Source organism: Carassius gibelio, chromosome B6 (assembly GCF_023724105.1).
Source record: "Carassius gibelio isolate Cgi1373 ecotype wild population from Czech Republic chromosome B6, carGib1.2-hapl.c, whole genome shotgun sequence".
Classification (NCBI taxonomy): Eukaryota; Metazoa; Chordata; class Actinopteri; order Cypriniformes; family Cyprinidae; genus Carassius; species Carassius gibelio.
In genome coordinates, this window is record NC_068401.1 from 12713145 (window position 1) to 12740308 (window position 27164).

Here is a 27164-nt window from a genome sequence, read left to right on the forward strand (position 1 = left end):
TCAAACTTCAGCATTTGGGCCAGGTTCAGCGATCACCTCCAAACAGAAGAGTTTATGGTTGGAATCATCAGCCTGGGCTTTTCCCTCACATTCTCCCTGTCATTAAAAAGCTTTATTGTCTCTGGCCCAGCTAACTTCACATTTTCCATTCACATCCAAGTGCCGACATAATTATGCTAGTAATTCAGTAAGGTCGTCAGGCAGTGTTCAAACCCAGGAAGATCACGCAACTCTTCATAAAGACTCAGCCAGCTGTTCATTTTATTTAATTGCTTGAAGGGGACCGTACAATTAGATGGTGACAGAGTAATTATGACCTCACAGAGTTAAAGACTTTGTTCATTTCCAAAGTTTCTTTTACTTGACGTCAATAGTGCCTTTTGTTGCTTTGATTAGAAAACATCTGGCAAGAACATATCTATCTATCTATCTATCTATCTGTCTGTCTGTCTGTCTGTCTGTCTGTCAGTCTATCTGTCTATCTATCTATCTGTCTATCTATCTGTCTACCATACTTGGCTGTATGTCACTCCACTTTCTTGTCACTTTCACGTCTGTCTCTGTCTGTCTATAATATTGACTTCTGAATTAAGTTTATAGTAATATGCCACCAGTGGATGGTATTTCATGGGATAAACTACTTGGGAAATAGCTCATTTTATTGCATTCTTCAAAAATATAATAGCAGAAAATATGAAAAGTAATTATAATATAAAATGACTCACATCAATAACAGGGACAGCATAAAAAGCCATCATTTCAGTTTTAGGAAACAAATCATGAAATCATATTTGATTGCATGGTTGTAAACTTCAGTTTGCATGATTTTAAATTCAGTAGTAGTCATCTTTCTCATATACGCAAAACCAGATCCCTGGCACCTGTCCCAAGTTGGGTCTCCCACTGAATATGAAGACATTTCAGTTGCCCTCCATTAAATCTGAGATGTGTTATGATTTATAAGTGTGTGAGATTTTTTTTAGATGCAGTCAAAATATCGAAAACCAGTCAGTATCTGGTGTGACCACCATTTGCCTCATGTAGTGCAACACATCTCCTTCACATAGAGTTGATCAGGTTGTTGATTGTGGCCTGTGGAATATTGGTCCTCTCCTCTTCAATGTCTGTGCGAAGTTGCTGGATATTGGCAGGAACTGGAACACGCTGTCATATACGCCAACCCAGAGCATCTCAAACATGCTCAATGTGTGACATGTCCGGTTTTGTATGCTAGCCATGCAAGAACTGGGATGTTTTCAGCTTCCAGAAATTATGTACAGATCCTTGCTACATGAGGCCATGTATTATCATGCTGCAATATGAGGTGATGGTCGTGGATGAATGGCACAATGATGGGCCTTCAGGATCTCGGTATCTCTGTGCATTCAAAATCCCATCAAAAAAATGCACCTGTGTTCGTTGTCCATAACATACACCTGCCCATACCATGACCTCACCGTCACCATGGGCCAGTTGATCCACAACGTTCACATCAGCAAACTGCTCATCCACACGACGCCATACACGCTGTCTGCCATCTGCCTTGTACAGTGAAAACAGGGATTCATAGAACACCTCTCCAAAGTGCCAGATGCTCTCAAATGTGAGCATTTACCCACTTAAGTTGGTTGCGACGACAAACTGCAGTCAGATTGAGACCCCGATGAGGACGATGAGGAGCTTCCCTGAGACGGTTTATGAGAGTTTGTGCAGAAATTCTTTGGTTATGCAAACCAATTGTTGCAGCTGCTGTCTGGGCGGCTGGTCTCAGTTGATCTAAGAGGTGAAGATGCTGGATGTTGACATCCTGGGCTGGTCTGGTTGTCAGGCCGGTTGGATGTACTGCCAAATTCTCCAAAACGCCTTTGGAGACAGCTTATGGTAGAGAAATTATCATTCAGTTCACAGGCAACAGCTCTGGTGAACATTCCTGCAGTCGGCATGCCAATTGCACGCTCCCTCAAAACTTGTGACATCTGTGGCATTGTGCTGTGATAAAACTGCACATTTTATTTTATTGTGGCCAGCCTAAGGCACACCTGTGCAATAATCATGCTGTTTAATCAGCATCTTGATATGCCACACCTGTGAGGTGGATGGATTACCTCGACAAAGGAGAAGTGCTCACTAACACAGATTTAGACAGATTTGTGAACAATATTTGAGAGAAATAGGCATTTTGTGTACATAGAAAAGGTCTTAGATTTTTGAGTTATATATATATATATATATATATATATATATATATATATATATATATATATATATATATATATATATATATATATATATATGTAATGTATGTGTATATATAATGTATGTATATGTGTGTGTGTGTGTGTGCTAAGTAAAATGCACATTCCTGTCCCTCTTTTGCTTCTTCAATTTAATTTTAATAATTTGAATTTCTCTTTTGTATATTTTAGTAGTTTTTATAATAGTGGAAATCAAGATATTCATTTATTATATAAGTGCAATAAGTGAATAGAAAGAATGTAACACTGAAATCAGACTAAAACTTGTAACCTTTTACAGTATGTGCTTTCAGATGCATGTACTTATTGTGAATGCTGTACCAGAGTGTTTCCTGTGTATTCTCTTTTGATTTTTCAGGTGTACTGCTTTCCTTTAAGATTAAAATTAACAAATGTTCCCAATTAAAGCTGCCTTTGTTGTTTGGCAACATAAGAAAGGGTATCTCCAAATTACACTGCAATTTGCCTAATATTTCATGATTAGCTAATGATGGGTAGCTAGCAGATGTGGATGTCTGTTTTGATATATTCAGCTGACCTGTGTCACACCAGCTGAAATGTATAAATAGAGCTGTCTCTGGAAAAAAATGTCCAGATTAATTATATGGATAAATTGATTAGCTAATCAGATAACTCACAATTAATTCCTTGTATAAATATTTGCTGAAAAAATCCCCCCCAAATTAATATAAATACGCCATTGTGTCAAATGAGTAATTAATTGAAAATACATTACAAAAAGTGGATTTAGGAGTGTGTGTGTGTGTGTGTGTGTGTGTGGTGATATAGTGTCTGCCATGTTAAAAGGGATGATTATACAACAAAATGTGTAATGTATAATGTCACATAAAGTAATGTGACACTTGTAAAGTATATTTAGAAGATCCTAATTTGGCTCCACACTTGACTCGGATGAAAGTGACAGGTCATGCTATAATGAGTAATGGTTATAATGTAACGAGCAGATGAAGAGAGCTGTCATAGATACAACACTAATGAGTGTAATTCGCATTTGCAGTCAGTGTCATCGTGTAAGAGGCATTAAACCACCTGCCCCTGCAGCTGCTGGTCTTTACCCCAGCAACGGTAGCATGTGGTGCTTTATGTATGTGTGTGCACACTGCCACACAAGACAGTTCATTGGCACTAACAGGTGTGTGTGTGTGTGTATCAGCAGCTCATTAAAGTGGCATGTTTATTAACACCAGGCATATTTAACATTGAATTAACACCCAGTTAACGTAATAACACTTCTATGTTCACACTTTGACACTTGTCTATCTCTTTCTTCACCCTTTGCCTCTCTAGCTGTGAGATTTGTGTATTTATTTCACTCCACCGCTAGAGCTCTTTTAAAGTAAAACCTAGGGAGCTTCTCCACTGCCTACACGTGTGGGTGCCTTCTAAGACAGCATCCCATCACTCATGGAGCCTCATAAGTGAACAGTTAGGAAAGCTGTACACAGTAAGCAAATTCAGCAGACAGTTTGACTTTAGCTTGTTTTGTTATACACTAATAAGCTTGAAAATAAGTAGAACATGCAAATATCAGGTATGAAATGTATGTTTATATATTTACCTTTAAATTGTTTAATTTCACATTTTTATTAATAAAAAAAAAGCATGTCACCCGAATAAACGGCCATTGTGGAGAGACCAGCGAGAAAATCAAAAGCTCTCACTGAGCAGTATATATTTTTATTTGTGTAATATTTCTGAATGGAAGCACACCTTACGTCTTTGGCATTCATGGACTAGGTAGAGCAAGATGTCCACAAAAAGTAACCCCAAACACCCCCCACCCCCCGCTGTAGTTCCAGCAGAGCTCTGAACCTGTCAGCACACTGGAGATTTATCCTCCAATGTGAGCCCAGTCAGCAGGGAGTCTCTGTGATCCATTACTAGAACCCTACATAGGGATGCACTCATGCACAGATGCAAATGCACACACACTGTGAGCATATGTTTGCTTTGGTAGTCGTTGGTGACCGTAGTCTTTGTCTTCAAGATTGTAAGAGTGTATGTGCACTGTTTTAGAGTTTACTTGAGATTATGCTGTCAGACTAAATGGCTTTTTTAAAGCAAGTTAGTTTACACAGCAGCCATCTTGGAAAACCATTTTCTAGTCATGCAAGTACAACTTCTGTCTTCACGAACCTATGAAACCCATGAACCTCCAAGTATTTTGGAGCTGGTTGGAGCTCCGGGATCAGGTTTGGACACCCCTGATTTAGATTCTTTAGCTCAAATCTTGTTAAGGACTAAAACAGGTCATTTCCATTAAGCTAATTGGAAATGTCTTCACAGACAACCACCAGATTGCGTGTTGGGATTTCCCATTCATTTTTCAGTCATTCATTTAGTCTGTCTCCATTTTATTCCACCTCTGATTAAGCATACGTAAAAAAAAAGGGAGAGAATTGAACTAATTCCGTACATTCCTGGAGCACCTTGCACCTCTTTTCAGACTCCATTACTGCCCCAGTCCATTGTTTATTGTGTTCTGTAGTAAAATGATGAAAATATCCCTGGTCTGACTCAAAGGGGGCCATTGTAAGATGAGCATCACTAACTCTGAACCTGTCAACACTTGCCCATATTGTGCTGCTACGCTGTAATAAAATGTCCTTTGTACAGTAACAAGTCTGTAATCTTCATATATTAGAGGCACACCTTTTACCTGCACACTCCTGAACACACACAGAGCACTAATAGCAACATGACCGTCTCTTTAATTTCACATTCTTGCTGTACGTTTATCATAGTTCTCACAAAAGTGAATTAAGGCCAGAATACTGAACTGAAAAGGTAATAAAAAAAGTGTTAGATCAGATTACTATCACATAATGTTTTGTGGGTTAATCTGAAAACTGTATTAAATTAAATAAGGGGTCATGTACATTTGCACAAAATTATCTGTCTGTCTGTCTGTGCCATGATAACACCACAGTCTGAAATATGCCTCTCTTTGACTTTCTGTTCTGGCTTTGTATCTGCAGGCGCAGAGATTCCTTCAGACCCAAATGTGGTGGCCGCCTCCAGTTGGAACATGTCCAGCGGAGCTGAAAGAGGTGAGTTTTAGCCCAGCTCTGTTAGGCCACTCAAGGACACCATTAGGACTACAGTAATGTGACAGATCGGCAGCGATTGCTGCATGTTTTGTCTGGAGATGAATGTTAGTTTTGATTGCCAAAGCAGACAGCATTTCTAGCAGGAACATGTGAGCTCTAGGATGGCAACATTTTGAAAGAATCTTGTTATGTGTCTTAAGTCATACCAATTCCTTGGTTTGGGACATTATGCACTGATTTGGGGGTTTCCATTGTCATGGTAAACCTAGATCTATTGTGTCTGTCATTTTAGATGCAAGTTGGAACAAAAGTCAGGAAAATTCAAGCAAGATTGTATTTTTCATAAGATTTCACAGTGCCCACTTATAACTCCTCTCTCATGAATGCACATGCACAAATACCTACAAATACGTAATTTTAGCACTCTGTTCCATTATTTCCATTCCAAGCCCCTTTTCTGTCATTCTTTTATTTGTCGTTTCATTTAAGTGTTTTTCCTCTCTTGAATAAAACTCAGTAGTAATTAACCTAATAAGAGAATTGGAGTCATTATGTCCGCTATGTGATTTCTCCAAATTGTCCTAATTGCTTTGGGATTAATATTTAAATCTCAGTCAGATTTGTTGCCGGGTGTTTGAACACAGCTGTCAACACAAGAACTTTCTTCTGACTTTGAGGCTTTTCCTTATGACCAGCAGTTGACTTATGGTTTAGGTCAGAAAACAGAAAAGGTTTAAAGAAACAAAAGATCTCACGGCAATTCACGTCTGATAACCCTTTTTTTATATATGGGTGTTTCTTCAACTGTATATTAACTAAATTAAACTTAATTTAAACTAAAACTTACTCCACACTTTCATTAGTTTATTTGATTTGTCTACTAACAATTTGGTATATATGAGTGTATCAAAATGACAATTTCATAATTTTTCTCGTTTTTTTTTTTTTTTTTTTACATTTACATTTAATCTCCAATTATTATTTTATATATTAATATATATATATATATACACACACACACGTATGTATATATGTGTATATATATATATATGTGTGTGTGTGTGTGTGTGTGTGTGTGTGTATGTGTATATATATATATATATATATATATATATAATGTATATATATATTTGTGTGTGTGTGTATTCTTTTTTATTACAAATAAAATAATTTTATGTATCTCAAAAAAACTTGACATAATCATATTTTTATGCTTTTTGCAACTTTTGTAATTTTTTGCATAATTTTAGAAAATTGGTCTTTTGTTTGAATGTTGTATTTTATATTTAAGAAAATTACTCTTGAGATAATTAACATTTAAAAAAATATATTCTAGGTATATTTACCTTGATTCTTGAGTTTTCTTCAAATATAATATGTCTAATACTTTAACATGCTGTTCATGACTTTGTTTCTGTCTTTTATTAGAAGCTAAGTACGGAGGGATTTTCACACAATTAGCACTGAAATCGTTTTTGATTATATTTAAAGCCTGCTGTATCATATTTAGCTTTGAATAAGTATACATTTTAAATTATATAAAATGTAACATTTTGTTGCATTCACTTGTAGATTCCACATCCAAGAATGAATATGCTCATGTCTTCCTATTTATCTCATTGCCTCCTTTGAAACTGATTTAGCAGAAATGGTATGACAGACTTGGACATCCATTTCCCTCCAATAACTATCAGTGCAGTTAACAAAGAGCCTACTCTCCACACACATCCACACTGGCAACAAAAGAAGCCATTGTCTCGATCCTGCTAACTTTAGATGGTCAAATTACTTCTTCAAATCATCTGCCGAACCTTGATAAATAAACAACTGAATTACATGTATGTGTGGGTTTGTGTGCAGCTTGTTCCTTCTGGCTGAAGTTCCTAACCAGTCACCGCATCCTTACATCATTAAAAGGAAGTGGAAGTGTCCAGAAGATTAGGCTTGTCAGTCAGATGCATTATGGGTCGGAACTGATCCCCCTGTGGTTGGATTCTTCATTTGGTTCCATTTTTGGAAAGCCATATTTGTATATTGTTGTAAAAGAGCTGATGTTTGGATAAAGGAAATTAAGATGGAGGGATAAAGAAGAGATCCGCCAGGGGAAGGACGGGATCTTTTCCTCCAGCTGTCCTCAGACCTGACATGTCTGGAACGAGAGCAAGAGGGCGGTAGAAAGAGAGGAGGGAAAAGAAAAGGGAGGAGGTGTGAAAGGACAAGAGTAAGAATAAAAGGGAGTGGAGTATTAGTTGGATGCTGTGTATGTTAGTCGCTTGTCACCCAGACCTCAGGTATATCACTGTGGTTTCTTATGTTGCGATGGGGACCATAGGAAATGACTGAGACTCCAAAAATCTGTACTATTAATGTATTTTGTAGTAATTTGCCTTTGCAGCATTTTTGATGCACATTGTCAAAGTTATTTTGTGTGGAAAAAAATAACACCGTAGCTATATTAATATTATAAAGACAGGAGGTTGTTTGGATACTTAACAATTAGCTTTTATCTTATTATTGTTGTACATACAGTAATATTGCCAAATTAAATCATTGGGATATTTAAATGGAATGGTTATTATAAATTATTGCTAAATTGTTAAGCCTTTATATTAAAATTTTTAAAAACTAATTTGCTGTAAAAAAAAAAAAACGACAAAAACAGTCAATATAACAAAATAATTTGTTAATAATTAACAATATTAACAGTGTTTTCAAAAGCAGAAAAGTATATGCACTGTGTGTGTGTGTGTGTATACTATATTTCAGATGTAAAAGCCTTTAAGTGCCATCTTAAATTTTCTTCTAAAATCCTTTTTCTCAGGCTTTCATGTGTAGGTTTAGTAATTTTGTTTTAAATAAATAGACATAAGAACATTTCAGATGGCTTTTTTGGCTCTGATGGCTTTTGCATTTTAACTCTTCATATATATATATATATATATATATATATATATATATATATATATATATATATATATATATATATATCAACAAAATCCTGCTCAAATCTACCACCAGATTCCTGGTAACCCTAGAAGCAGTTTGCGGAGCTCTGCTGTCAGCGCTAGGGTTTTTGAAAGGTGAATGGTAGTCAGAGGAATTCAACCCCTACCACAGCAGGACTAATATTGTGGATGTACCTGCAGAACTGTGGGGCCTGCGGCTGTCACCCTGGGGCCACACTCATGGCTCCCTCTCAATATACTTTTATTAATTTTCTCATCAAAGTCACATTTCTTGCACTGCATCAGAGTCTGACTTCCTGTAAGTAGATGCCACTGAATTTGAAGAGACTGGGAAGGAGAGCTATTCCTACCACCATAAATTCATGGTGAAGTAATGTGGCATAACATGTCAATCAAAAGTTAGTATTTACCATTATTATTTATAATTTTATACATGACCCCGGACCACAAAACCAGTCATAAAAGATCCATGTATCATATGAAAGCTGAATAAATAAGCTTTCAATTAATGTATGGTTTGTTAAAATAGGACAGTATTAGGTTGAGATACAACTATATGAAAATCTGGAATCTGAGGGTGCAAAAAAGTCAAAATATTGAGAAAATCACCTTTAAAGTTGTCCAAATTAAGTTCTTAGCAATGTATATTACTAATCAAATCTTAAGTTTTAATATATTTATGGTAATAAATCTACATAATATCTTAATGGAACATGATCTTCACTTAATATCCTAATGATTTTTCGCATTAAAAGTAAAATCAATCATTTTGACCCAATAAAATGTATTTTTGGCTATTGCTTCGAATATACATGTGTGACTGAATAAACACATAAATTAGATGTCTTCAATAGAGGAATGAACTACTCGTCTCCTGAAACATAGTGAATGGCATAGTTGAATCAGAAACAGCAGTTTAATATAAAAGCTATTTATATAAAAAAACAATTAATGAATAAATAATAAATAAAAAGTATAAAATAAAATATACCTTTCTTTAAGTCTCTATGGGAATTGTTTTTGTAGTTTTTTTGCTTGTTTGTTTACTTTTGGAACCCCACTTTTGCACTGCAAATATATATATATATATATATATATATATATATATATATATATATATATATATATATATATATATAGGTAATTGATTTAGTTTGTAATAGTATTTAGTCACTGCCCAATGCCCTGGTCTATAAGACTCTTTTAATCAAGTGTAAGTATATTGACAGATTGTTGGACTGTATGTTTGATATGCTCATAGTAAATCCGTGCTGAGTGAGAGGAAAAGTTTACTTTCACTCTTTGCTTCTTGGCTGCACCACATGGGCTTGTCAGGATGCCATCAAGAGCCTGTCAGAGCACGTCTGCCAAACCGATCATATGACTCCACAGGAAGTCCCAGGGAACTCTACACAGGATAACATTATTTGTATGAAACAACTTTGACTGTCTGTTTTTTGCCAAGATGATCTCATTAGTATTCATAGGCATTTGTACATCTAAAACAACCCATTGTATGTGTTACTTTAGTATATACAACCTGAAGAAGTACAACATATGTGTAACAAAGTATCATTGTCATTTTTATGATATACCATTAAAGAGTTTCGTTTATTTACTGGTTTATATGTGTGTGTTCTATCACAATCTTTGGTTGGGATGTTAATTTTGGACTGTACATTTCATAATCTATCCAAATGTATGAAAGGGTATTTGCACTCAAACCACACGTTACTAATACTGTTTAGATCCCATTGTTTTCGCAAACACACACATACCATTGTATATCCACTCTTACCCTAATTCTGGTTGAGGTCCTTCACCACAAAGTGTTTCAACATACGGTGTGTGTAACTTTCCCATAGATTTGAACATTCCCCTCTATGGCCTTACTCCGACCAGAATGGGTCAGATCTGCTGAGCTCACTGCAAGCACTTTTATTTCCCTCCCACCACTCATGAAATATTGGGGGTTGTCATGTTTTTGCTGGCCCCTTATCAAAGTTAGCTGTAGGCCTGGCAAGACAGATTTTCTGGAGACAGAAGTTTCCAGAAGCTTCAAGAGGTTCTGACGTCCCCTCTGGCAATATCCAGCTCTATGAGACAAACTAATGATTTACCACCTAGTGGCAACCGCTAAATATCATGTAAAGAATTCCTAACCGGCAGCTTAGAGGTTTGTTGCACATTGTATGCTCGTATATAGTTACAAATACACACAAACACTCTCGGAAAAACCCTCTTGGAAAATTTTTTGACTTACTACATGTCAAATAATGGCGGTCTAAAGGATTAGTACTGTCATTATTGCTCACCTTCATTCTGTTGGATTTTTTAACCCTATTCCCTTTGGGTAATTTGAGTAAGTTAGCTCGAATCAGCATTTCCAATAACTTTTCTGCTTTGTCCTTTCAGATCACTTTATAAGGCTGGATGCCCCAATGAATAACATCACTACCTCCCTTGGACAGACAGCTGAGTTACATTGCCACGTTTCAGGGAATCCACCACCCACAGTCCGCTGGCTTAAAAACGATGCCCCTGTGGTCCAGGAACCGCGGCGTGTCTCTTACCGGCCCACTCCGTATGGCTCCCGTCTGAGAATCCGAAACCTGGACACCACAGACACCGGCTACTTTCAGTGTGTGGCTACCAACACCTATGGCACAGTATCTACCACAGGAATCCTGTTTGTCAAGTTTGGTGAGTGTTTTTGGAATTTAACGATACCTTGATGATTTCTCAATCAGGTGACCAATAGTGAAACACATCCCAGAGGTTCATCTTTGCTAGCTCAGGAGACATTAGTGGGTCCTCAGTTTTGACTATATCTCATTTGGAACAAATGCCAGAAAACCAAATTCCAACATTGGTTGCATTGTGTTAACCCTGTTAAGGGTAAGTTCAGCCCAAAATGGAACATTCTGTCATTAATTACTCACCGTTATGTCATTTCAAACCTGCAAGACCTTCGTTTATCTTCAGAACACAAATAAAGATATTTTTAAAGAAATCTGAGAGCTTTCTGACACTCTGTAGACAGTAACACAACTATCACGTTCAAGGCCCAGAAAGGTAGTAAGGACATTGTTAAAATAGTCTGTGTGATATCAGTAGTTTAACCTTAAGTTTATGAAGCTACAAGAATGTTTTTTTGTGTGTGTGCACATGTCATGGTAGTCTCCTGAGTGCATGTTGAAGACAGACATGAAAGAGAAGAATTGTTTAATAAAATTGTAATAATTCTCTTCATTGCATACAAAGTATTTAATCGTAGCTTCATAAAATGATGTCAGATGGACTGTTTTAACAATGTCCTTACTAACTTTCTGGGATTTCATCAAAATATCTTAATTTGTGTTTTGAAGTTAATCAAAGGTTTTGTGGCTTGGAATGACTTGAGGGTGATTAATTAATGACAGAATTTCATGAATTTTTTGGGAAAAGCAGATTTTCACCATTTAATCATTCTCATGTTGTTTAGTTTTATGTACAAAAATTATTTATATTACAGTCTTTCTCTGGAGAAACATCTAAGTAGCAGTAGAATTCAGTAAAGATTTCGTATTGTCTTAAAATAATGTCTTTGTTACCTAGGAGAAACAATTTCCAAGTATTATACACCCCATATAATTTTTGACCTGTTGCAAAACAGTGGTCCCTCCTTTTGGAAATGTCCTGATGCCCTGAATGGCAGAGAAACTGTGTAGGTCTAATGAGGTCACTGTAGTTATTCTCTATTCCATGCCAAGGAGCCATATTGGCTGCATGTGTTGTGCTTCTTTGTGGGCAATTTGTGCCTAACATGTTGTTAAAAATCTCCACTTTCTCTTTCTTCCAGATCCGGCTCCCACCCCTCTGCCTGGAAGGCCTTCACCGTAAGTCCATTTTCCTTTCCTCTGTGCCGTACCCCATCTAAAAACCTCGATTAAATATAACAGAGCAAAAGGGGAAAATACTTGCATAAGCAAATGTTTAATTGCTTATTCAAGATTTGTCTGGCTAAAACTTTTCCATTTTATGTGTGAGAGAGTGGATGAGGTAGACCTGCACAAAAAGGAATGCATGCTCTGGTCTGCAAGATGAAATTTGTTCAACAAGGATGAATTAAACTGATTAAAAGTGACAAACTTTAATTTTTATTGTAAAAAAAAAATATATATATATGTATTTTAAATAAATCCTTCAATTCAATCAGGACCACTTCCGTAAAGTATATTTATGACAATTATAATTGCATACAGTTTGTGTTGGTGGTATGGTTATGTTCTGGGCAACACTCCACACGCCTGTCCATGCAGCCATGCTTGGACAGAGTCGGGAGAGCAGCAAGACAAACCCCCCTGGGGTACAGAACAGAACCATTATAAGCATATATAATTAAAATTCACAATTACGTGAGTTGTAAACAAAATGTGAGAGACTGCTTCCAATGAAGAAACTGTAAAGAAAAAACAAAGTTAGATCGGATTACAGGTTCAGTTGGTGGAGTTGGGGTTGGAGGAGGGAGTTAATTGCAAGCAGCAATGCGATGGAAGAGACCCTGAAGAATGGGAATTTAAATAGACCGCAGGTTATAGGTGACAAGACTGGATTGGTACACGTCAGGAACAGCTGACTGTCAGCTGATGCAAGCGTGACTAACGTGGCCTGACTGAACTAACGCGATGCTCGATTTCTTCAAACCATCCTCTAAAGCCACAAAAATATTAAGCACCACACTAATGACACACATTACATTATCCTTAATAATTTGAATAAGTAATGACTACTGGGAATTAAGTTTTGCCATCACATAAATCAATTCCATATTAAAAAATATTAAAATAAAATTGTAAAAGATATTTCACAAAATTATTGACATATAATAATTTCACATAATTATTGACGTATATAATTTATATTCAAATAGTATATTTTTTACATTTAAATTATTTTAATTATTAAATTAAATATTAGTTAATTATTACAAATATTTTAAAAGTTATAAACTGTTGAGAAAACTGCATTTCAGTATTCAGTACAACCTATTTTCACTGTTGTCACATTAAAGTTTTATATTAGAGTTAAGGTAATTTGAGATTCACGATGAAAAATGACAATGAAAGCTACATTGCAGAGCTCATAGTTCATTTCAGATGTGTATTAGGAATTATTCTTAGATGTGGCAATTAAAGACTGTTCTCTGCATTTCTGATTTATAGCTTTACAGTGAGCCTTCCAGAAACTTCAGCAGGTCAATTCTAGGTTAGCAAAGACAAATGAAGATGTTGTCCATATTGCTTGCATGTGCCTTGTTTAAGGCTGTAGGAACTGCAGTATTTGCATGTCGAACTTCATTAAAATCAGCCAGCACCTGTTTGTGCTAAAATGTACAACCGGCCTCACCACGTGTTTCTGTTTCAACCCACTCAGATTACAGACATTAATACACTGCCTTCATGTTTCTCTTTTAATCTTACCATATTTCCATGCTGCAGGCTTCAACACCTACTGTAGCCACTTAGCATGGGAGCGTAGATTTATGATAGCATTTTTTAGATCCCTGTAATACTTTCAATTTAGTGCTATAGTTTTTGCCTTCACTAGCATCTTCTTATATTATGTAGCAAGTTGACCCACTGTTAGAAGTAAACAGTCGCGTGGTTTTTATTTACAGTACTGGTGCAAATCTCAAAGTGGTGCAGATTTCATTTCTAAGCTTTGTGGATTGTCTCCATCCATATCAAAGACTGAACCCCTGACCGTTTGACGTGACTGGCCGAGCTCCAAATCACATTAATATTGATTAAAGTCCACAAACCCGTCTGTGTGCCTCTAAGCCTCGTACAGACGACAGCACGGCTCGTTTTGGACTAGCTGCCGTCATTGCACTGAGGTGCACAGAGATCCCTTTGAGCCATATGTTGGCCTGTTGGTAACCATTAGTGTCATCATCAAATAAAGTCAGAATGTCAGCTTCCATCAAGAAAGGGTCAGTATGGTGTCTGTTTTTCTTTACGCTCTTTCTCCTTTATATGCCTCCTTTTTTTCTCGATACGTATCGAAGTGTCAGGTACCAGGTGAGCAGTACCTGGTAAAGAGAGTGTGGGGAGAAGGTGTCCCTCGTGAGGAGTTGTGGTTGGGTCTCTAATGAAACTCTTCCTTTAATGAACTCCAGAGCAGAAGCGCGTTTGCAAGCCTGGTGTCAGCGCAAAGACTGGAGCTGAACTGGCCACAGCTGGTCTTAAACTGGCCTTGTGATGGGGAAGAGAGGAAATATGAGAGAAAGTGTGGAGGGGTATTGATGTCTAAAGAGCAAAAGGTCAATGAATGGCAGGGTAAAAGGGATGAGGCACGAAAAGAAAAAGAAATGAGGCGAAACATTCATAGAAGCGTGTTTTTGTCCAATTTTATAATAAGCAAGGTTTTACCATTTTGAAAACTAGTGGGTTAGTGCTGGGAAAGGTACTTTTGAAAGAATCTGAGTATTATAGCCTTTTAAAATATCCTTCACTTACAATTGTGACTTTGTTATATCAATATAAATATATCAAAACTTAATTCTTGTTTAGTTATATGCATTTCTAAGAACTTCATTTGGACAGATTTCTCAATATTTAGATTTTTTTTGTATCCTCAGATTCCAGATTTTTAAATTGTTGCATCTCTGCCAAATATTGTCCGATCCTAATAAACTATACATCAATGGAAATCTGATTTATTCTGCTTACAGATGTTGTATAAATCGACCCTTAAGACTGGTTTTGTGGTCCAGGGTCACATATTTGCAATTTATGTAGCACTAATGCAGCTATATTTCTTGTAATTGTGATATTAAATCTTACAGTTGTGACTTTATTTTTTTAAATGCAGCTTATCTCACAATTATATTTCTCATAACTGATTTTTTTTTTCTGTGACTTTGTCTCAAAATTGTGACTTTCATTCAATGAATAAAAATAGTTGAAACATACTGTATTTCAAAATGTCCTTTTCTATGTTCCACAGAGTAAAGTATGTCATACAGGTCTTAAAAGGCATGATGACTGAATGTACATTTCTGGGTAAACTGTCACTTTAAAAATTTGACCATAATGGAGTCCCATGAGCCCTTTATGACACAGGAGGTTGGTTGTTTGATGAGGGCAGATTTGGCTTTGATTCAGTAATGTGAGGTTAACTCTGCTTCATCTTTTGTAAGCGGAAGGGCTTGAATAAGGTGAGCTGGTCTCAAAACAGCAGGTAGGGGCAGTGTCTATATACAGTCCCCTGTTGTGTCTAGCGCGTTTCAGATGCTCACCACAGCTGCACATCATGATTGCTCACACTGAAGACCTTATTCATAGACTTTTTAATAAATGCAATATGTTTTCTTTCTCCTTTTCACTGCCTCTCACTTTTTACATTGCCTTTTTTATGGGGACCACCTGGAAAGGAGGTAATCGAACACCATGGATGAGGAATGGGCATGAACCTTGAAAGACGAAACAATGGTCACTGTTGTTCTGGCCCAAATGTCAGCCATCCTGTAGGGGAGAGAGGTCTCAGCATCACACCTCTTTCGCCGTTCTCTCACTCATTTATGCTATTGATGTTTTTGGAAGGAAGAATTTAATAGGCAAAAACATACTTTTCAGGGAGATAAATGACTCATCAAACAACATTTCCTGTGCTTCATTGAAGCATCCCACAAAAAAAAAGAAAAAGCTTTCATAGCTTACGATTTACTGGTATTTCCTAGAAATGCAGCTCTCAAACTTTATAATTTAAAGGGATAGTTCACCTAAAAAATTTATTTTGTACCCTCATGTCATTTCAAACATTTGGAAAACAAATTAAGATATTTTTGATGAAATCCAAGAGCTTTCTGACCCTGCATAGACAGCAACACAACTACCATTCAAGCCCCAGAAAGATAGTAAAGACATTGTTAAAATAGTCCATGTGACATCAGTGGTTTAACTGTTATGTAATGAAGCTACAAGAATACATTTTGGGGTGTTTTTCAGTTTTCAGGCCTTGAAAATGACAGTCCTACTACAATTTCTACCATTTCTGGATCTAATTTTCACTAGCATCTTTCAGAATCAGCTGTGTGACTTTCAGTTGAAAGTGATGCACATAAATAATACTTGAGGAGCTGCTGAGGTTATCCTTATCAAAATATAATTAATGTACTGTTAATAGACATTATTTCTTTACCATGATTTTAGCATAAAGAGACAGCTAATGTACACAATGCAGTTGAAACATCAGCAGAATTCTTTAATAGCAGGCGTTTGAACCATAGACGGCCCCACATTTCTTCAAGGTTGTTTATAAAATCCCTTTTTTCCCTGTTTGAAAAGATTAATACTACCATCACTGGCTTGTCAAGCCTGTTAAGGTTTTCCCAGCTGTTTGAAAGGGAAACTTTTTCTCAAATAAAATAGCATTTAAAAAACGAGATATTCAGCTTTTTTACGATTGCGGTTTTAGCTGGCCTGCTGAATGGTGGATCGGACTGGTCTTAACAAACTCCAGACCATTGTTCGCTCAAGGCTGGGCTATTGGGGTACGGGAGCTGGAGATATCCCAGAAGCCTCAGCATTGTCTGAAGGAGCACATCTTAATGGGGCCCTGTACTGCTTTTGAGTAACGACTACAGTAATACTTCTGAAAGATATTCAAGTGCTTCAGGTCTAGAGAGCTCTCCGTTTCAGCAAGGATTTAACAAAGGGCTCTCATAACTTCTTTGATTGATCTTAAAGCCTAGATGTGATTTATTTGATTCTTAAAGCTTTTGAAGATGTATTTGGTCATTCAGAACTGTGTCACTGTGGTGTGTTGTTATGGACAGTAATTTAATTGTAAAGTTATGAAAGTAAGTAGCAGTTACAGAACTTGTAGAAACTGCTCAGATTTACTGGAAGTTCATGGGCTTTTATGCCCCCCCCCCCATCACAGACATTTTCAAACTAATGGGACATTACCCTTAGAACTGGTCACTATATATCTATGGAAGTCAGTTTTTCACCTCAGAGTAAAACAATATTGTGAATCTGACATTATCTAAGTTGTGCCCAGGTAATTACAGCTTTATTTCTTGTAATTGACTTATCTCACAAATGCAGCTTAATTTGTCTCAAATCTCAAAATTGCATACAACTTGATTCCTAATAATGGTGACTTTAAGTCATATGACTGTAATGTTATATATAACCATTATGACTTTATTTCCTATTTTATAATGTTTAACTGTTAATTACCTGATTCATTTTTTATTGTGACGCTTTCATAACTGTATATGCAGCACAGTCTGTTAAATATAACTAGGATTTTTTTGGTGCCCATTTGAATATACTTAGTGTTGTTGCTTTTAATTTTTGCTCAACATTTATTCCACTATGTACAATTTTTCTGCTAACCTGACCAAAGATGCACTTGTTGTTGTAGCTTCAAAATAGGTTAAAATAACTGCAGAAAACTATAGCTCACCATGCAAGCAGATACAGGCTCAGTCGAGATCTGAATCTCTAGCTTGTTATGGAGCTCTTTTAACTAAGTGTTGATTGACTGAAAATTGGAGCTTTAATATGAGTCTCTTGGTATACGACCTTTGACCTGGTATGCTCTATGGCAGAGGTGCAGTCTGTAACTTGATCTTGACCTTTCGTCAAAACTTCTTTTCCAGTCTCAGGGCAAGCAGCGCGGGTCAGCATACCTCCCCCAGCACCCCATATGACGCCATATTAACCTCTACCACTCAATTACATCAGCAGACCACACCGCCCCGCCATAGACAGCCTGTTTATCTTTATTTTAATGGTCTGTTAATATATGCCAGCTGATATTAGGTCATCACAGACAAAAATATTTGCATTTCAGTTAGCCATATCAAGGGTATGTGGAGGTAGGTTCTTATAACTATAATTACAGTTATAAGTATAAGTATAATGTACAGTTTATAAAAAAAATGCTTATAATCAAAGAATACAACTAATTTTATCAGGTTGTCTACTGTACCTCTGAATGAATAAATGAGGCATTTTGAACTAGGGGTTTATGGTATTTTATATTTTTATAATATATAATGTATTCCGAGTGTCCCCAGTCTCTCTCTCTATCTCTCTCTCGCCGTCTTCTGCCTTTCCCTTTTCTATTGACTCTCTGCCCTGAACCCTCTCCTCATGTTTTTCCATGAACAAAGTCTGGCAGCCAAAGCCTTCAGATTTTTTTCCATTTGAGCTACAGCGGACGCACGTTTGGACACACAACTGTAAATATGAATGAAAGCTTAGAAACGCGTTCTCTCTCTCTTCTTTTCACTGAGGGAATAAGTTATGTCTTATTCCCATTACTTTTAGAGGGACATGGGGCCAGTAAATTTGCTTTTATTGGGAGAGCATGAACTTTATTCCCAGAGCCCCTCTCAAATGGATAACCCCTTACCTGCAACGCAGGTTCCTTTCGGTTTTTAATGCTTTTTACAGCTTTGGATATGCTAAAGTTATGAAATAATGTCTTGGTGAGGATAGTTTAATGATATATATAATGTATAATGATTTGTTCTGTTGATATGGACAGAGATAAATAGGTCATGTTTAAGGAAAGCAGAGACAGTTGTGTACAGTGAGCGTATTTATTGATGTTCCCGAGGCTTATGTGGAGTTCTTATGTTTTCCTACACCTGGAAGTAAGCTGTGAGTAATGCATAATTACTCAAGGTTCCCCACTCTCTATAAAAACACACCGGCTGTGTTAAACATGCATGTTCTTGTCATTTAAACAGCCGTGTTTGCATTATGATCTATGCACTTTGGCTTTGTAAATCATAAGGTGTGACAAATCGCAAGCACATATCAAAACATGGTGGAGAAGCTTTCTTGGATAAAGGTTGTTCTTTATTCTGCTTAGTGATTATATGATTCATGCTGTCAGTTTAGTGGTGCTGTGCCAATTCTTTGAGCCAACACTGATTACAGCATGAACTTCAGGCGCTTTTTTGGCAGACGAATGCAGATTCACGTAGCGCGCAATAACATATGAAGTAAATAACAGTGGTGTCAGGATTCAGTTTTATAACTTTCGCACAAGCAGATGCATACACAGTTACACACCCACATCTATTCAAACACTTACACACACACTGAGTGTGAAATCAGAGTTGTGACTCTTCAGCAAATACCCGTCTTATTCACTAAACACCACAGATTTGACCATTTAAGTACTTAAATTAAATACTTACCATAACTTAATGCAATTTAAATGAATATCTTGCCCAAAAAGTTAATATTTGCTGAAAATGTACTCACCCTCAGGCCATCCAAGATGTAGATGAGTTTGCTTCTTCACCGGATCAGATTTTGAGAAATTTAGCATTAAATCTGTTGCTCACCAATGGATCCTCTGCAGTGAATGGGTGCCATCAGAATGAGAGTTCAAGCAGGTGATAAAAGCATGACTCCAATCCATCAGTTAATGTCTTGTGATGTGGAAAAACAGTGCATTTTGCATAATAAACATGATTTTAAAAAACATCATTGGAAGTTTTTTAACTTCAAACCATTGCTTTCAGTTAAAATATAAGTCCCCCCTCTTATTGCTTTCTCCAATAAAAATGTCTCGTCTGAATCAGGAGAGAAATGCTCAGATCAAGTTCTGTTTACAAGCAAAAACAAGTATTTGGGTGAATGTTGATGTGCTGTGGGATAGACTTTTTCACTGGTTATTATGGACTGATATTTTGGCCAGAAGTGACGGTTTAAAGTTAGAATGCCTTAATGGTGGATTTCTTTATTTAAACAAGCATCTTTTCATTTCACAAGACATTAATTGATCTAAAGAAGTTATGTGGTTTAGCTGTGGATTACTGAGATGTTTTTTATCAGCTGTTTAAACTCACATTCTGACGGCACCCATTCACTTCAGAGGATCTATTGGTGAACAAGTGATATAATACTAGATTTCTGCAAATCTGTTCTGATGAAGAAACAAACTCATCTACATCTGGGATGGCCTGAGAGTGAATAAATACAGTTTAATTAATTTTTTTGTGTAAATGTAATAACATTTTATTTCATATAAAATGTTTGTAAATTAATAGTTGCGCTAGTATCACCCATGGAAATATGTTGTCAAATGTTGTAAAAATGATTTTATTTAAGAGCGTTTTTAAGAAGAATGTTTGCACATTTTATATTGATCATGATGGAAATAATTCATTAAAGGAAGCAGAGCAACATTTTGATGAATATTGCAGTAGCCTGTTATATTCTTCACAACTAAGTTCTCAGAATCAGCACACGATAGAGAACTATGGCATGTAAATTGTGTTTAACACTAATTTTGTGGGTGTTTGCACCGTTAACTAGTTAACATAATTGCTTTAGTGTTTGGGATGCTGACACATCGCAGACAAGCGTGTGCAAATAAACAACTCTATCAGCTGGCACAATTTAGTCTTTGTTTACTCCACCTAATCACTTGTTTCGTGACACCTCAGCTGGTCAGTTCTGTTTGTTATTGAATGATCAGTACACATTGTGGTCCAGTGAATAGAAAAACAAACATGGACTATTTTTCTCCATGTATATTGTCACGTCTCATCCTAATGGGCTCCTAACAGCTTGACCTTTCTGCCCTCTTTTGTTTAGGAAACCACTCAACTGCACATTGTATAAGCAAATCATCTGTGGGGGTTTTAATACACCCATACAGCCAATCTCCAGATTATTTGTTTTCAGCGAGAGCAGTTGCACCCAGTGGACGGGGACCTTTAAATTGAGAAATCGGAGACCGAGGCTCAGGGTTGCTCACAGGGGATGTGGTGTGGTCAGATGGAGTGTGGAGTGAAGAGAAGGGGCGGATGATCTTTTGGGCTCCTAAAGCATCATGGATTGAATTGCACATTTAGTCAGGCTTCTGATGAATATAGAGCTGTCAGGATGCCAACAAAACACCAGTGACACTTCACGATTCTTGATGCTTAATTTTGATACAAAAGACAAAAACAAAAATGTAATTTATTTGAGCACATACTATATAAGTTAAATATAAAATAGAGTAATAAAATACCAGTGAGATTTTATAATTCTAGATGGTAAATTTTTTATACCACAGAGAAAAACTAATATGTTATTTATTTGGGCACTTACTATTTAAGTTAAATATTTAAAAAGAAAATAAATATAACAAAATAAATAAATAAATAAAATGTCTTGGACCAAATAATTTTTTCAATATTTTTCTTTTATTTATTATTGTTCAGTTTTTTTAAAAATTACATTTTATTAAAAATAAAAATAGTGTTTTCCTCTCCTTCTTTGTTTCTATTATAGCTGATATACGGATAACTATTGTTGTTATGATAATATTATTGTAAATGGTTAACATTTTGAGAAGTTTTCTTTTTTTCTTTAAATAATAAAATAATTGAATAACAAATTGTTAAATGAATAATATCAATAATATTTATATAAGCTTTTAAGTTTACAAATATTAACATTAATAAAATAATAATAATAAACTATTATTATTATTATTATTATTATTATTATTGAAAAAGGCATTTTTGTCAGCTTACTGTACATTAATTTCATATGACTGGCTTTTTTACATTTATACATTGTCAAAACAAGCATTTAGATTTTTCTTTTTTTATTTAAGCACAGATCATGTGTGTAGTCTTTGACTATAGTTTGCAGGCCCCATTTCTCTCTTTCTGGGGTCACAGGGTTGTGTCCTTTGCTTCTGTAATAGAGGCTGCTATTGTGGTAGTGTAACATGAGGACTCTTTCCTCTTTTTCTTCGTGACTCCTAATGAAAGTCCCTCGGTGGCTGTCTTTCTCTTCCTCCCGAGATGCAGTCACGGACCACAGGCCCCCCCTGTTTCAGGGACAAACTAGTCGACTGTTACCACCCCCCCATTGTTAAATATACTGCCATTGACCCAGGTCAAACATTAGCTGAGGAGTAAACTGTGAATTGTATCCTCTCTTTTTCAAAAATCCTTCTCAAGGTCTTAAGTCTAGTCCCCATTATACAAGATTTTATGTGTCTTACATCTGGCATACAGAAGAGTTTTAAAAAAACCTCAAAGATTGTGTGTGTGCAGATACATAGCAAATAAAACGGTCAATTTTTTTTCAGATTCAGGCAGTCTGCCCGTCTTCACAAACTCTGCTCTGGAATGCCCTCATACTTACAGTAACAACAAAGTTAAGATGTTTTGGAAAGTGTTTCATCAAAACAGCAACGATAATATGGACATTAACATTCATAGTGCATGAAATGGCATGCTCACAGTCACTGAGAAGCGATATCGTTGACCATTGTTGCTTTCATGGTACACAAAGTGTCTGAGAAGAAAATATTGAGTGTTAGGGACTTCAGAGGTGCATGTAGTAATTTTATACGGGCACATAAAATATGACATGAATTTGGATGAGATCAGAACCTCTAAGTACATGCATTGCCCTTAAGTCCATAAAATATTAAAAAGAGGTGATGTAACACTAGTTTAGAAGGGATCCGAAATGGTCTTTGCATGTTTAGGGATAAATCATTCAAAAATAAAGTGTGCTTCACATATACAAGTAGATAGAGGACAATAACATGAATTTTCAACATTACACAAGTCTCCTGTATTTTCTGTCTTAAAGGGAATAGTAAAAGTGAAAATTTGCCGAACATTTTCTCACCCTCAGGCCTTCCAAGATGTAAATGAGTTTGTTTCTTCATCAGAACAGATTTGAAGAAGTTTTACAGTGCATGTCTGGAGTGAATGGGTGCCGTCAGAATAAGAGTCAAACAGCTGATAAAAGCATCACAATAATCCACACGACTCGAATCCATTGATTAATGTTTTGTGAAGCAGAAAACTTGTGTTCAAACTCACATTCTAACGGCACCCCTTTGCTGCAGAAGATTCACTGGTGTGCAGATGATTTAATGGTAAATTTCTCCAAATCTGTTCTGATAAAGAAACAAACTCATCTACATCTGGTAAATTATAATATCTGGGCAAAAAATTCTGTGCACTTTCATAACTCTTGTACCATCTTTTTTTTTCTACCATCATTTTTTATTAAGCATTTCATAAAGATAAATCTCTGTAGTGTACAGTTTTTTTTTCCAGTGTACCAAAAGCCCTCAGTGGACAGACTGATGACATGAAGCTGACTTGTGGACCAGTTTCACTCTACTTTAAGATCTTAATAATTGTCATGATGTTTCCAGAACTGGAGATCACATGTTTTCCATGATCATGGGAGCGCTTCAAGTTTGAGCTTATCTACAATTAGTCTTCTTAATGTAGGCCACTGAGTCTCTTGATCTTATGATGGAATAAGTGGAAATTTCTGTTCATAAAATCAGTCGTCAGCAATCAGATCTGCTCATTTCAAAATCACATTTCGGCACAGCCTTGACTTTGAGTTTCCAAACAGAGTATCTCACTGTCTCTACTGATCAACCTTTCTGCTGCTTAACTCGTTTTTAAGTGGAGCAACGTATGGCACAAGAGGAAAAAAAAAGTGTAGGAAACATCTGAAGGAGGTGTTTTTGACTTCTTAATGGACAAAGAAGGAGGGAGAGTGGCTAAAAAGATGGAGGAGGCTTCAGGCCAGGCAGATTGGAGATTGTTTCCGGATGGGAATATCTTGATACATTTATTAGACTCCAGGGCATGTGCAATAACACTGATGACACAAATCCATTCTCCTTACTGTTGCACTGACATCTTCATGAGCTTAGCTTCTTAACAAGGCTCTTGTAAATCACAACTTTGTTTGGGCCAAGATATTAATTTTAGTGCATTTGGCTGACCTCACTTAACAGACGGAGGTTTGATGGTGAAATAGCTGAGATCCCGACCAGGACAACAGGCAAAGATCTTCTTCGTTGTTTCAAAATAAAAATAAAATATATACATATTCAAATCATATCTTGTGGAATTCATATCTGTGGAGGTCCATTTCTCGCACATAATTTCAAAAATGCTTTGGTAAAAAGTAATTATGACACAAAGTTTAAAGTCAAAGTTGTGAGATGCCAAGTCATAACTGAGATAAAAAGTCGATAATTAAGTACATTTTTTATATTATACATATGGCTCAGTTTCTCATAATTTAAGCATTTCATATCACAAATAAAAATGAATTATCTCAAACTGTCATAAATGTTTGTCATAATTATATGACTTTTTGCGTCATAATTACGACTTTGTTACCATCTTATAATTTAGATTTTTAGTGTCATAATAATGACTTTCTATATCAAAATTATGATTTTCAAAAGCATTACATTTTTGGAAAAGTGGAAATAGGCTTACATAGAAATGTCTGCTTAATTGCTGCTGTCATTAAAGCAAAAGGGATATGCCAAATAACAAGAAACGTCAAAATTCAAGCTGAATTTTCCCAAAATAAATCAATCAGTCAATACAGTTTGGTACAAAAGGTTTAATATATAAATGAATAAATTATACTTCCCTCTGTGGTCTCAAAATGTTGGCCCCCTTTGTATAATTGTTTCTGGATGGCTTTTGCTATTTGCTACACACTTTTCAGGAATATCCATCTTGGTAATGTTTAATGTGCATCTCTCTCAGGATGATTTCTCTGCTACTCAGCTCACAGGGGAGCATTTTTAGACTCCTCACTCCTTCCTGTCTCGACTCAATAGGTTTAACAGGAGAGTTCGAGGATCCTGCAGGAATTCCAAAATGTGCTTGATCTGAAGAGCATGTTGAAAAGCATATCATGTTTGGTGTTTTCTAAGACAGAACTTCAACAAGTTAATTAACACAGTTTGTGTTGCGCCTTACACTTTTCCTTTAATTATGACTCGCTAGCACTGATTCGTAAGAAACACAAACACACGCTGATGAACTGGGGCACGCTCATGGATATGTGCGTGTCTAAGACAGCAGGAGAGAATGAGAGTATGTAAGGGAAAGAGAAAAAAATAAAACAATATTATGCAAAAATAGGTTATAGTTCTCCACAACAACTGTTCCTCCTTGTCATTTGGCTTCCTGTGGGTGGCCACAGTTACCAATGCATTCTCCTGTGACGCACATGCTGGAGAACTGTGAAACTTTTCCAGTGTCTGTCACTGTGCCGCATTCTTGTGCTGGCCTCAGTTCTAGATAGTTTTACGTAATACTTGACAGCATACTTTATAATTCCCTCACAAACAGAACTGTAGAGTTAGCGTGGGGATGCTGTCAGATTGTAATGTCATGGTATTTTGATATATTCCATCGTATAACTTAAAGATGTATACTACACTACCATTCAAAGTTTGGAGTCAGTAAGATTTTTAGGAAATGAATTATTTTATTCAGCAAGAATGCATTAAATAGATCAAAAGTGAAAGTAACCATTATTACAAAATAAAAAATCTATTAAATAAATTATGTTCTTTATATGCATCATAGAATCCTAAAAAATGCATCAAGGTTTCCACAAAAAGTTTTCATTAAAGTGTATTGAGCACCAAATCAGCATGTTAGAGTGATTTCGGAAAGAATCATGTGATAATGCTTACAGTAAAAGACTTCTTTCAAAAACATTACGATATCTTACCAACCCCAGTGTTTGAACAGTGTTGTATGTATATAGCCTATAGACTAAACGGACACACATTAATTAACATAAGAATTTATAAAAGGCTATTTTATTTTATTTCCAAGCTGATAGCTGCACGCTACTGCAGCATTAAGTCATTTTGTTAAAATATTATTTACTACTGTTTAAAATATTTATAGAATAATATATATGACCGTAAAATCCTTCCTATTCTTCTAGTATTTTAGAGAATAGCAGTCAACATACAGTATATATATATAAAAACTAAGTTAGTAGTCTATTCCAAACATGTCCAGATTGAGTGCTAATGTCTGGATTGATATTTGCTCCTCAGATACTGCTTTGACTTTTGACCTCTGACCTCTTTCACGCGCCTGCTTTTCATTAACACCAACCATTTAAATTGATTCCGAATTTTTCACATTTTTTCTGTTTATTTGAACTGTTCATTGTTTTCTCTCATTTTATCTTACATGTTATTAAGTCAAATTGTTTAGGTTTACCACACTGCAAATCACCGGAGTCCAGCAGTGACTCAGATTTAGCTTTTTTCTTTTAGTGTATATATGGATGACATACACTTAAGCGAGAACCACCCCGTTCATATGGTTTAAATTACAGGGTATGACATGCAGACACGGAACAAACCGTCTTTTTGATTATTTGTATGATATGTTGAATGCTTTAAATGATATATCCAGGTCTGTATTATATTCCATTTGAATGTATTTTTCATATGTTGGATTTGTATCGTGTAGGCTGATTTAATATGCCAGGTTTGTTCTGTGGGGTTCCAGCTGTGTGTATTTGTGTGATACAGTTGGACTTACTGCCCTCTAGTGCTGGAGTTGAAATTACAACATTGCATGAATTCTCTGAATGCCAAAAAAGAAACTGTGATAAAAAAAACGTGTACTTGGTGGAGCTGGGATGTATATTGTTTTTAAGGCCTGCCAATATAATTTACCATAATTAACATGCATATTTCACATTTAATTTGTCTTTAGAGATGATTTTGATGAGGAAGGTTTCTGCCAGCCATACAGAGGAATCGCGTGTGCTCGCTTCATAGGAAACAGGAGTATCTTTGTGGACTCACTGCAGATGCAAGGCGAGATTGAGACCCAAATCACAGGTAACCCTTAAAAAAAAAAACATTCGCTTCTCAGTCCTTACAAAAGACATGTCAAAACAACTGTTTTGTACATACTTCAACTGAAATGCAGCTGATAAAATCAGTCTGAAGCCTTAGATAAGAACTCTTTTTCCTGCTATGCTGTGTTTTGGACATTTACGATGGTCATACATGGACATTTA

General features: G+C 36.1%; 1 protein-coding gene across 2 annotated transcripts in view; it reads left to right on the top strand.

The window, feature by feature from the left end:
- ror1 (receptor tyrosine kinase-like orphan receptor 1) overlaps positions 1-27164 on the top strand; it is a 115394-nt gene that overhangs the window by 79743 nt on the left and 8487 nt on the right. The window contains exons 2-5 of one of the 2 annotated variants that reach the window (XM_052558074.1): positions 5255-5326; positions 10708-10995; positions 12134-12170; positions 26855-26982. In XM_052558074.1, coding sequence (XP_052414034.1) covers positions 5255-5326; positions 10708-10995; positions 12134-12170; positions 26855-26982 — 525 coding nt within the window. The remainder of the gene's footprint in view (positions 1-5254; positions 5327-10707; positions 10996-12133; positions 12171-26854; positions 26983-27164) is intronic. The other variant, XM_052558075.1, reaches the window with a different exon arrangement.